General features: G+C 34.3%; 1 protein-coding gene, 1 long non-coding RNA gene and 1 pseudogene across 2 annotated transcripts; 2 read left to right on the top strand and 1 right to left on the bottom strand.

Annotated features, from left to right (window-relative positions):
* The first annotated feature begins 4,397 nt into the window (after nt 1-4,397).
* Nucleotides 4,398-5,588, top strand: LOC106325975 (annotated as a pseudogene).
* Nucleotides 5,589-5,662: 74 nt separating this feature from the next.
* On the bottom strand, nt 5,663-8,093 carry LOC106322637 (probable WRKY transcription factor 3). Its single transcript, XM_013760718.1, has 4 exons — nt 7,344-8,093; nt 6,402-7,003; nt 6,152-6,313; nt 5,663-6,063 (listed from the first exon to the last, which is right to left on the bottom strand). Exons 1-4 carry the CDS (start codon nt 7,803-7,805, stop codon nt 5,832-5,834), a joined length of 1,458 nt encoding a protein of 485 aa, XP_013616172.1. The 5' UTR covers nt 7,806-8,093; the 3' UTR covers nt 5,663-5,831.
* A 3,129-nt stretch (nt 8,094-11,222) lies between these two features.
* Nucleotides 11,223-12,088, top strand: LOC106326681. Its single transcript, XR_001267301.1, has 4 exons — nt 11,223-11,342; nt 11,444-11,659; nt 11,809-11,959; nt 12,035-12,088. It is a non-coding gene; the product is annotated as an uncharacterized LOC106326681 (long non-coding RNA).
* The last annotated feature ends 1,126 nt before the right edge of the window (nt 12,089-13,214 follow it).

Raw genomic sequence — 13,214 nt, forward strand, 5'->3', positions numbered from 1 at the left:
GTTGAAAAGTTGTATACTTTTAAGAAACATTAATTGAAAATATTTGAATTGGTTAAATGCTATTAGTTGATATTTATTAGAAAATGTATAGTAAAATAAATAATAAATTTAATTATAAACATTTATTATATTTTTAATATGCGTGAATACTCTATAAAATCCTTTTTTCGGGAAAGGATTTTTTCGGAAACGGAGGGTGTATTAAATTTCGGCATTCAGATCTTCGAGTCAGGTTTGTGTCGGATCTTGTTAGGTCCAGATTCTCTAGGTTTTAGATATTTGGATTCAATAGAATAATTATAATTAACTTTTTCTTCTGTTCACCCTCGAGACGAACATGTGCATTCACTAAAATGATAGCCAATAAAAAATTATCAAGTCAAATTCTATTTATAAGAAAAGTATAAAAATATGAAAATAGTATTACCTACCAAGAAAAAGAAAGAAAAAAAGTTTGATGTTGTTAACACCGTCAACTAAGTTCTATTCTAAACCCTAGGGTTTAGGTTTTATGGCTTAGGGTTTAGGATTCACCCCCTAGGGTTTAGGGTTCAGACTTATGGTTTAGGGTTTATGCCAAAGGTTTAGGGTTTAGGGTTCACCACCTAGGGTTTAGGGTTCACCTCCTAGGGTTTAGGGTTTAGGGTTTAGAATTTAGAGTTTAGGATTTTGCTAATGACGTTAACAACATCAGTATTTGTTTTCCTTTTTCAATTGATTTTTTGATTATTTTTATTTTTTATAAATATAATATGACTTGAAAATTTTTATTGGTTATCATTTTAGTGGTGAACGTACAAATTCATAATAAAAACTCATTACAATTTACTGTTCGTGTTCGGTTCGGGTCATGTCAAATCTAGTTGTCTAGGAACTGTTAATACTTGCTATTTTTTTGTTCATAATGGTTTTGGATCAGTCCGGGTAGTTTGAATCCAAAAAGACAAGAAAATCTCAAAAATACGCGAAACCCAGAAAAATTCAAAACTATTCAAACACCTGAAAACATACCTGAAATTTTATTTAAAATCTGACCCAAAGACACGAATGTGGTAGGGCGAAAAATCTGAATCCGAAGAACCTAACCGAATCCGAAGAACCGAACCGAATCCGATCCAAAAAGTAGTATCGAACCCAAACCAAAAATAATTAAATATCCGAACGGGTTTAAAATTTTGGTACTTAAAGAATCGAAATTGATATATACACCTAAATATATTAATTACTTTTAGATTTAATGTATATTAAAAACATCCTAAATATATAAGATACTTTTAAGTTGTCTAATATACTTGAAAGTACATACATATAGTCAAAATTAAATATCTAAAATAGGTAAAATATATACAAAATACCAAAAATACTTAAAATATCTATTGATTTTCTATCTAAATATTCAATCTAATCCAATTTATATGTTAAATTTAGGTATTTTAACATATGTTATTCAAATTTATATGTAATGTATTATTTCGTTTATAGATTTTGAAAAAAATTAAAGTATATAATGAATTTTAAAATTTTTTTAAAAAAATTAAATGGGTTTATCTGTAGATCCCGCAAAGATCCTAACTGAATCCGAACCAAAATTTAAAAATATTCGAGTGAAGGTAAAATCTTTGACAAAAAAAACTCAAAATTTGAATAACCCAAATAGGTACCCGAACGTCCACTGCTAACGAAAAATACCATAAATTTTATTCAATTGTCCAAATTATATTTTTGAAAATCTAAATTTTACTCAGAAATTTAATATCTAAAAACCCGAACCCAAAACTTAAAATAATTTTGTGATAGCAAAAATATACTATAAACACCCAACTCTAGGATTAAACCGTATAATTTTTTTTTGGTCAACTCAAGGATCAAAACGTATAAATATACTCAGCAATTTATCTACAGGGCAACTACTTCCATGTGTAGCTCATGCGCCCCTTTGTGAGTTTTGAATTTGACCTACAAGTTGGAATATCGGTAAACACAAACGTCGCTTTCTACTTTACACGAATATCCGTAGCTCACGCGTCCCATTCTTTTAACAAGGATTCTTAGCTTCGGTTAAGAGACGGTTCTTAGCTTTTCTTAGATTTTAACTAAGAAAAGCTAAGAACCGTGTCTTCAATAAGAGATATAAGAGTCGTCTCTTAAAGAGATATAAGAGTCGTCTCTTAAAGAGATATAAGAGTCGTCTCTTAGCCGAAAAGTGTAAAAAAAAATTAAAAAATAAAAAAATGTCAAATCATGAGTTAAAAACCAGGCTAAAAGACCGGGGTTAATTAGGGTTAATCATGTTCTAATTAACTTATTTTTTGCATGACTTCCTAATTATCTTTAGATTCATGGTTTTCCAGCAAAATTGCCCAATAATATATAGAGGATGTTGAAGAAAGTAGTCTTGGTTATTGCTCATAGTTTCGACTCTTCTTTAAAGTTCCTTCCAACTTCGTATTCTCCACGCGCTTTCAATGGCGACACCATCTCCTCTTCCTCCTACTCCTCCAACGGTCAACCTCTGGGTGGTCTTAACAGAATCAAAGCGGATAATAAACGTCCACTCGCGCCACTTCCTAGCTCTCTCCCTCCTCTTCCTCCTCCCCATCTCCTTCTCCGTTAGAATGTTTTTTCGCAATTTAATTGTAGATTCACTATTAGTCTTCAGAATTCTGTTTTTCTTTTTCGGTGTTTTGGTATTTACAATGTTTACAATGTTTGGTTCTAGAAACGTTCATGTATTTACAATAGAAAAGTTGAGCACCGACTAATATTCAAAAAAAAAAAAAAATGGGGTCCAATTAAATTTTGGTTTGATTCTGAATTTTTGGGGAGTTACAGATTTATAGATAAAATAAAATATCGGAGAAACTGGGATTTTCAGTTTAAATATTGAGTAATTTTTTTATGAGATAATGTATAGGTTGGGCACATTTTTCCGGAACCGCGAACCAAACCGTATCAAACTGAAAATAAAATAAAATAAATTGAACAGAATTTTTCATAAATAGCCGAGTAATATATCACTGAAACCGAAAATTTGAAACTGAGTCGAGAACCGGATGAGAAACTTAATTTTTAAAATACAAATTATATACTTATAAATATTAATTTCAAAGTAACTAAATATCTTAAAATACTATGTATAAACCGAATCACCCAAAAAAAATTACTTAAATATTTTTTATTTAAAATATTAAAAATTATCCAATATTTTTATCTGAACAATTAAAAATAAAAAAAAAATCAAATTTTTTATTTACTTCGAAAAAAACCCGAGGTTTTCAAGCGCATGTCAAAATCTAGTAAATAATGTTAAAAATATCAGGATAGGGTTCAAAAACAAATCGAGCTCCAAAATTTATGAGGTCCGAAAGATATTTTAACAAAATGATCCAAAATTAGTTAATTGTCCTATGTAATATAACAAAATTTAAAAATTTATCGGTATTATGTGACGGAAATTGTGACAAAAAAAATTTACACCAATAAAAAAGATTATGATTTATAACATGGTTAATCAATACTATTAAATTAGGAACATGTCCGGTTGATAATAGTTGAGTCCAATAATTTTGTAACTACTTCTAAGATCAGTGATCCACTACTTTCAATATTACAAACTGTCGACTACCTTATGAAGTCCAATAAATAAATATTATGTCATTTGGAAACAGTAATATTGATACTATACTTTAATAAATATTATTTTCACCACACAAATTAATGGGAATGAACTAAGGTTTAATTAATGTTTTAAACACAGTCTAGATGTTGAATCTAATTATTTTCCGGTCATTGAGTTATTAGATTGAGGGTCTGACTGGTTCAAACGCAGCGGTTGCGGTTGCGGGAGTTTGCGGATGCGGGTGGTTGCGGTTACTAGCGGGTTTAAGAGATTTGTACGACTGGTTGTACGGTTAGAAATTGGTGCGTTTGCGGGATACTTATGACTGGTTAACTACCAAATGCAACAACAGTTAAATAATAAATTAACAATATTTTTATTTTATACAATTATACAAATATCAAAAATCATAATATTATAATAAATATAAAAATTATATTTAGAAAGTTATAGTTTAAATTTTTTAAAAATAATAGAAAATATTTTTATTTTAAAATTTTCTAATATTAATTAAAATATAATAGATATATTTTAGTATTTTTATAATTCCAATTTAAATTTTTTATTGAATAATTTTATTTTTATATTTATATTGTTTTAAGAAAAAAGAAAAAAAAATATCCTCACGCAACCGCCTGCAACTGCCCGCAACAGCAAACGCTCACAACCGCGAACGTTAACTGAACGAGCTTTTGAATTTATGAATGATTGTCGCAAACAGGTTGTTATCTAAAACTAAATTTCTTGGTCATTACTCATAGTTTGGACTCTTCTTTAAAGTTCTTTGATTCCAACTTCGTGTTCTCCACGTGCTTTCAATGGCGACACCATCTCCTCTTCCTCCAACGGTCAACCTCTGGGTGGTCTTAACAGAATCAAAACGGATAATAAACGCCCACTCGCGCCACTTCCTAGCTCTCTCCCTCGTCTTCCTCCTCCCCACATCTCCTTCTCCGTCACCGTCTACCCCTCCATCTCCCGCCTCATCATCAACCAATCCCCCCCCGTTCTCACACCACCTTCTCCCTCCTCAAATCCCACAACGATATCGATCCCAAGACCGTCCTCCTCCTTCTGATCGCTTACGTCGTCTTCGTCACCGTCTTCAACCTCTTATCCATCGGATTAATCACGTACAGTGTCTTCCAAGGCTTCTACGGAAGGCCCGTGAAACTCATCTCCGCCGTCAAATCAAGCTTCACCTCTTTCTTCCCTCTCCTCGCTACTCTCGTCTCCTCCAACTCCATCGTCTTCTTGATCTTACTCATTCTAGGGCTCGCATCCTTCTCGTTGACTCGAGTGATCGAGCTCATCGTCCCAGGTCTCGAAGTCAGTTACGCTTCAACTTACTTCCAAGCAGTTGAATGATAATACTCATCTTTATTGCGATCGTGATAAAGCTCTATGTGAATTGGATCCTTGCGTGGGTCGTCGTTGTTGTTGAGTCATCTTATGGGTTGACGCCGTTGAAGAGAAGCAGAGGCTTGGTCAAAGGCATGGAAAGCGTTTCTCTTTCTATGATCGTCGTCTTCAGCATAGCTCAATCGAGTCTTGTCTGGATCAGCAACGTAACCGCTTCCGACATTGAAAATGGCGGGAAACTGTGGACTAACGCTGTCTTCGTTGTCCAGATCGTGGTCACGTCTGCGTTACTAACGGGTTTGATGATGTACAATTTGGCGGGGACCACTGTGATGTATATGTTTTGTAAAGCTGTTCAGGGTAAGCTTGTTTGGGAGATAGCTGAGGAGTTTGCGAGAGAGTATGTGAGTTTGCCTTTTGATGACGGTAAAGTTCCTCACGTGGTGTCTGTAGCTTACAACGGATGATGAAGAGTTAATGGTCAGTGTTTGTGTGTTGAATCTTGTTTTAAGTGTTTGACTGAATTGGACATTGGAATTGTGTTGGGTTTTGACATTGTAATGTGTATGAATTTATCTAAACGTGTGGTTATGCGTCCGGTAAATCGGACAAAAATCGGTTAATGCGCCTGTCTCACCAATGATTTCATATTGATTTTTTTTTGTAAAGATTTTAATCAACTTCCATGAAAGATTTCATTTTCTTACAAACATTGTTATTACAAGAAATAACTTCACAAAATGTAACCTATTACAAAGTTTCTATTTGTAGAAACATGTGGTAATGTAGTAATCATGAAACTAAACAGGCTCATTAACCAAAAATAAAACGAACAAGTATTTTTTTTTTCTCAAGTGATTTGCTCTTCTTTAAGCCTTAGACGCGCAACTGTCTGTTGTTGGTTCAAGTTAACCGTCGAGAGATTGTTGTTGGGTCTTAACTGATGGCTGCTGGTTCTAGACGCTGGAATGTCATGGTTATGTTTACCTTCATATGTTGTTATAACAGCTTTTCGGTCATTTGCTGCTCTTTCTACATGTTTCCTCACTCTGCATCCCGGTGTTGTACACTTATAGTAGCTCCTGTGAATAGATCAAAGAGTGTTTAAGGATAAAAATACCAAAGAAAATGTAAGAACTTGATGATAACTGATTTGGTTTTCTGTCTCACCTCGGATAAGGATTCCCTTTGACTACTTTCTGACCATACTTGCGCCATCTATATCCATCATCTAAGAGATCAACTTCACTCTTCGTTTGTACAATAATTCTAGGCTCTGTCACGGTCCTATTTGATGACGAAACTGGTTCTGAAACCCGGACTTCTGTATTTCTGCAACATTCAAAAGTTTTGTTTGAGTCTTGTCAGAAAAAAACAAACCTCATAAGAGATGAATGTAAAAGAAACAATCCCATCTAACCTTCTCTTGGGATCAGGCTCATCTTCGTGTGTTCCTCCCAAACTAGTTTCTGCATTACCAACTTCCTCGCTATCACTTGCTTCAGATATTTGCTCTGTTGTTGTGACCTGACTTGTTTCCTGGTCTCTCTTACTCTTGTTGAGACTGTTACAACTCCCATTATTATTATTATTATCATTATCCCTGCCGCGCTTATTGTTTTGTGGAGGCTCGTGATTGTGCTGACCCTTGTAAATGATTTCCGTTACTTGTCCATCCACAGACCTCTCGACTTTCTTCTTGACAGGACACGCCCCATGAGTACATTTGTAATAACTCCGAGGAAAATCGCTACCTTTCACTTGTTTCTGCCCGTATTTCCTCCAGTTGTATCCATCATCAGCTGGTTTATCAGCATTCTGAGGCTGCGACCGATGCTCATAGACTGTTACTTCAGAGTTATCTCTCTGATCTTGAACCGGGGCTGAAAACGAGGGAACCTCAGTCAATGAAGTTTGTTGTTGTTGAGTAGATGATTCTGACTGAATCTGGACATTATTACCATGAACTGCTTGTGCAGTGACTTGTGCTAAAGCTTGTTGGTGTGTCGTACCAAATGATCCCTACACGTAAATTCACATTTTGTATTAAGCTAATGACATCCTCAAGAGATATAAAAAATCAAGATTTTGTCAATATTAACGCTAGAAACAAGACTAATGATCATTAAGAGTTGAATATGGCTGTCTCTTTTGACACTGAAGATACTTTTTGTCTGAAAGTTTCATACTTTCAATATATTGAACAGAGACTCACATAGATTCAAAATTTCAAATACCCATAAAGTCAAAATCATATGAATTTCCAAAAAAGAAAAACCCATAAAAGCCCTAAACTTATAGTTACCAAAAATAGAAATTCGAAGTAACGACAAAAAACAACAACTTGAAATGAAAGCCACACCTGAATGGGTGAAAACAGACCAAAGAAGCTTGGAGAATCTAGAAGCGTCGCCGGACTTAAGCCCGCAGGCACGGTGAACATCCCCGGTGGCTGTGTAATCATCAATCCCGTTGGTCTGTTTTGCTTGATCCTCGGGTCAAGAAGACTGTCACCGCCACCACCGACAGAGCTCACAGGTGTCTGATGAGCACTAGCAACGACTGCAGCAGCGGCAGGAGAAGCCACAGCTCCGGCGACAAGCTGAGAGAAAGATTTGAATTCATCAGGATCAGAGAACATATTGGAGACTAGAGTCATGGGACCAGGACTGAATCCGCTAAATCCAACGCCACCGCTATAAAACATTTCCCCAAACGGTCGACGAGGAAGTGAAATCGTCGGCCGTGAAGCTCCTCCGGTAGATGATTTTGACGTCACAGACTGTTTTGTTTGTTGTTGTTCTTCTTCTTCCTTCTCCGCCATCGATCACGAAACTTTTCAGACAAAAGAGGATAAAATCTAACAAACTCAACTCACAAAAGATAGATCTTTTCTTTCCTCTCTTTCTAAAACTCTTTTTTTTTTTGTTGCTTTAACACAATTCGTGTCGTGTTTCAGTTTCACTTCGCCTTTTTTTATTTTTTAATGTATCTATTTCTTCTGCAGCCTTTAATGGAGAGATTTTGAGATTTTATTTAGTCTGTCTTCATTTCAAGCAGATCTAGAAAATTATTAAATTTGCCTTTGCAGTACAAAGTCTGCGGTGCAGATATGAAGTTATGAACGAGTAAATCTCTCTTGTCTTTTCCCCCTTCATTTTTATATTACTTTTATTTTCTGGTTTATTTATTTCCCTTTATTTTTAAATATACAATGACATATCTTTCATTTTGAATGCTAAAAAAAAGATAATTCAAAAATGTAGCTCATGCAAAAATATTCAATCAATAGTTTTTTTGTAGTTTATAGACACAGTTTGAATTCTTAATAAAAAGAATTATTAGCTATGTTAATAAATTATTGTTACGTATTATTTAATACATCGTGTTTTCGTTAAAAAAAATACATCGTGTTTATTCGTAATAACTGGGTTATGATTGACAAAGGGAAGGGAAGTTTATAAAAAACGTCGGTATATGAATGATATGGTATATGCCAAATTTCATAGTTTAGTTATTATTATTGTCAAAAAAAAAAGAAAAATGGTATGGAACTACGATTATGTCCCTAAAAAGTAAAAAGACAACGAGGGTTTGTGCCTCACAAGTCAACAGCAGCACGAAAGCACGACTCAGAAAGCCGCCACGTGTGCAAAAAATGGACCGGAAGGTATGGTCGGAATAAGGCTAATCATATTACCTGTTTTGTTAAGACAAAACACATGAAGTTCACTCCTGCCATGAATATTATTTTCCAAATCAATAAAAATATTCCTTAACATTTTGTCGGCATCATGAAACTGTGAAAGACGGAAACGTGTGGGTTAGATAAAGAGTGAGAGAGTGAGTCAATCAACTTGACATTTGGAAGGGGCCCAATCAACTTTTGAAAACAGGCCACCATTAATATCTGTGGGAACCACGTTGGGACCCTTTTCATTCACTGCCACAACGAATCGTGTGGAACGGTTTGATGAGTCGGAGACTTTACAAAACTTGATTGTTAATCGCACATAGAGGTATTCAAGTTTTCTTGTGTTCTTCTTGGAACCTATAGACTTAAGATGTATGATTTTTACATTGTAAATTATGTTGAAGAAAACTTAATGATATTAATCCTTTTGTCACCATCTCTTAATTGATTTCTCCAAGACAAGCTTAAACGAGCTCGTCTTTCAAAAGTGTGTTGAACCGTTTGTGCTCAACAAGAGTGACTCAAACATTAGAAACACAGAGACTGATACGGAATGATATTTTTAATAGCCAGGGAGTTTTGGACTTTACATTCACAATTTATTTGGTACAGACATCTTATGGGTTTAATAGGTGTATACAAAACATGTTCTTGGTATGTTGAACACAAGAGATACTGATCTCAAGGCCACTTCCATCGCAGATAACGATAAAAGATTAGAAAGAAATAGAAAGGCAGGGGTGAACGAACACAAGAACCGGTTCTTTTCTCTGTTTATTATACATTCTTTTACCACGTGGCTCTTTCTTAATAGCCAATTAATTTATTATAATAAAATTATTAATTTCTCATTTTTAAGAAATTCAAATTGTTGACAATAAAAGTTACGACCTAATCAAACCATCTCAACTGGTAATCTATAATTTTTTTTCCTATATTTTACTCTAAAATAGAATGCTCTCAGAGCATTCAAAACCATATAGCTCTGAAGTTTATTTTCTTCATCCTATTCTACTAAAAGGCCAAGTCTTCATCATCATTTTGCAGAGCAAGAAGGGCCAAGTCTACATCAACGATCCATATATTGACTGCAAAGAAACAACAAATAAAACTCACAAAAAAATCTCAGATGGATACACACACTAATTCGATCAGTTTGAGATTTAAAACAAAAAAGTTGCAATTTATGATCGTAGCTTTTGGAGATGAAACACGCACAGATAGAAGGTAAAAAGAAGCACCTTTGAGAAACCGATAAGCGATTCAGACCATCTTTACCAACAAATGTCACATAAGAGAACAACATGAACACAAATTACTTATAAAAAAGATAAATATCGAACTTCGGTGAAGATAATCCAGTAAAATTACAACGAATCTTGAACCAAGTTGGAAAAAGATAAAAGTTGCAATTTCTGATCATAAATCCATAGCTTTTGAGATGAGAAGAATGCAACTATGAGAAATCCATAAATATCTAATCTAAGCGGTCGTACCAAACAAGAGAACAACATAGACATAAGAGAAGGTAAAATGAATGAAACTTTTAGAAACCCATAAGTGATTCTGACCACATTTACTAACAAAAGCCACACAAGAGAACGACATGGACATAAATTAATGATAAAAAGACAAACATCGAAGTTTGGTGAAGATAACCCAGTAAAATTACATCGAAACTTGAAAGAAATTGAAGTCCCAAAATTTAGATTATGCAAACAAAATTATTAAAAGAGAAGAATTTTCATACCTCCGAAAAATATCTCGGCTGCGAACATAGAGCGTAGAAAAGAGACGAAACAAAGCAATGAAAGAGAAACATAGCATTAGTATGTGAGAATGAGAGACTGTTACTGAGCTAGAGCCGTATTAGAAATAATTTTTCTTTAGTTATTATAATAATTATTTGGGCTATGTATCTGGAGATGGTATTAGATTCAAGAATTTAACTAATTTTTTAAAAAATCAACTGAAGACATAAATAATAGATTTTTGAGTATTTTAAATGATTTGTTGAGGATTATAATGCATTTCTCAAAAAGATTTTTTTTAGATTTTAAAGGAATACAATTGAATTTAATAGACACATTTCCTTTAAATTTTATGAATCTTTATATAAAATGCACAAAGAAAGAACAAAATAATTATACATAGATAAAGTCATTTTAAAAAGTGAAAGGTGAGACTGGTAATCATCATGGGAACAATAGAAACGGATATGAAAGAAATGAGTAAGAATAAAATTTTAGGAACGATAAAGAATGATGGTTCCTTATCAAAATTAATGAGGAATTGATTTGTTCTATAATTTTTTACAAATAAAAGAATAAAGAGCAATGAAAAGGAAAACATATTTCTTCATTAATGATAAAAAGTTTAAATAATGTTAAGGAACATAGTATTTCTCTTCGTTCTATAGGTCACACGTTAAAGTTGGAAAGTTTTTCTCTCTCTTTCCTTTTCTGTTTTCTTTCTTTTATGTACATCTTTACGTTAAATCCTCTCCTTTTTTAGCCTTGGGACATCTACTAACGATGACACACAATAAAATCTACAATGTATTACCCTCCGACAAGACAGAGCAATCATGGTAGAATATAATCGAGAGTCTACATATAGCTGCTAGGGTTGGTAATTTAGAGCTTATGTCAACACTTATCACCAAAGGTATTGAACTTATTTCGTTTCTTTCTTTATTGAATAGTCAGCTTCAAAAAATCTTTATTTACGTGTTCTATGACATGTGCCGATACCAATGACATTGACAGACTCAAGGACACCTCTTCACATAGCAGCTAACCGAGGAAAATTGGAGATTTGTGACTATCTGCTACAAAATAGGAGCATTGATTGATGTATCAGATAAAAAGGGTCAAACCCCTCTTATGCATGATGTGAAGTCTTACAAAACAAAAGTGATTTCCCTTGTATCAAATGATGAGAAACCTTAGCGTATAAATGCTTTTTGTGAGTGGAATCTTCAGGTAATGAAGTTAGCTGCATAATCTGGTCACTTTAGTCTTGAGGTAGTGAAGTTAGGGGATTTAGAATATGTAATCGTAGGTTGTAGTGGTGCTATTAATCTACTAGCTCATTCACACTGTGAAGTTGTGTAATCATTTGCTGGTTGCAGGTAGTGAAAATGCTAGTAAGTGCAGATGATTCTATGATCAACATCATGGATGAAGCAGGCTGGACTGTTCTTCACTTTGCTGCAAGCAATGGGTGCTTGGAAATCACTAAGATCTTCAAGACATGGCACAACATTAGAGATCACTGACAAGGTTTGTACTTTGATATTTTCTGCTTTTTGAAACAACATAAACCTGCCTTTACACAACGGAATGTTCATGTTTCAGGCTGGATACTCTCCATTCACATTAAAGCAAGGATAGGAAAGATGGAAGTTTATGACTACATAGTTGAAAAAGTAAAAAGCTGATATTACCTGCAATGGAACATTTTCTCATTTGGGATAGTTTTTGATATGCAATTATAGATATAGCTTGATTTAATTGCTCGGTTCATTGTATATTTGAAACTTGATAATTGCTAAACTTGATAGTTGATATAAGCAGATTTTTGGTACTTAATAAATGTTTTTTATCTTCCTAAAAAGTCATTTACCCCCTTCACAATTTTTTTTTCAATTTTCTCCCAACCAAAGCTTTAGTCTCCATTAACCTAATGTACATGTCTTTATACTCATAAGACTCATCACCGTTTCACCATGTTCTCTGAAAATCTACCTAGCCTTTTACTGCCTCTACAATTTCCTCAATTTTTCAATCTTTCAAACACAAATGGATTCATCACTGTAATGTTGTGCTTCCCTTACCATTCTCTGAAGTCTGGTCATTTACAATAACCTGGAAACTGTGGGAACCGAAATTCGCACTGTCGATTTCCGTTTAAATAAGGAAACTAGGAAAACCCTAATTTCCCAGAAGTCCCGGATATCTGCTAATACCACACGCCAAGCAATCAGAACACAAGAATAACAACAATAAAGTATAAGAAATCGAAAAGAGAGCAAAGTAGATCTTATTCCGAATTCGCGTTTGGGTGTTACAACAAGGTAAGAGTCTGGGCTACGAGAGCTGTCGGCGAGATTCCTAGTTCTAAAACCCTAAGACGGCAATAACCTAGTTGAGTCGCAGCTCGAATAACAAAAACGGAAATATACCTAATTGCTCAAAGTGCTAAGTTTGCTCTGAGAAAAGTCCGCTCCATGCTTCTCGCCTAGGACTCCTTATATACTGGCTCCTAGGTCGGTTTGCGCTCTTCCTCTTCTGCCCTTAAGCCGTCATAGCGTAAAAATGGAGATATTCCATTTTTCCGATCTTCGTAATTATCTTCAAAATTTCGTATTTATCCGCGGAAACTTGACATTTATTTTTCCTTGCGAACCAAGTGTAAACCATCATGCGGCTTACGGGCTGCTGGTTAAGAAATCATAAGTTGGGCCTCGAGTCATGTCCTAGGTCCCTTTGGGCCGTCTTCTGACTCGAAGCGTTTATTACGGCTTCTTTCGATAAA

Source organism: Brassica oleracea, chromosome C2, assembly GCF_000695525.1.
Source record: "Brassica oleracea var. oleracea cultivar TO1000 chromosome C2, BOL, whole genome shotgun sequence".
NCBI lineage: Eukaryota > Viridiplantae > Streptophyta > Magnoliopsida > Brassicales > Brassicaceae > Brassica > Brassica oleracea.

Bases quoted from the DNA above. Each gene is read 5' to 3' on its own strand.
- LOC106322637 (XM_013760718.1), bottom strand. From the start codon at position 7,805: ATGGCGGAGAAGGAAGAAGAAGAACAACAACAAACAAAACAGTCTGTG. The intron at 6,314-6,401 runs GTTAGATGGGAT...TGAATGTTGCAG, and splicing joins GAGCCTGATCCCAAGAGAAG to AAATACAGAAGTCCGGGTTT. The intron at 6,064-6,151 runs GTGAGACAGAAA...ATCTATTCACAG, and splicing joins AAAGGGAATCCTTATCCGAG to GAGCTACTATAAGTGTACAA.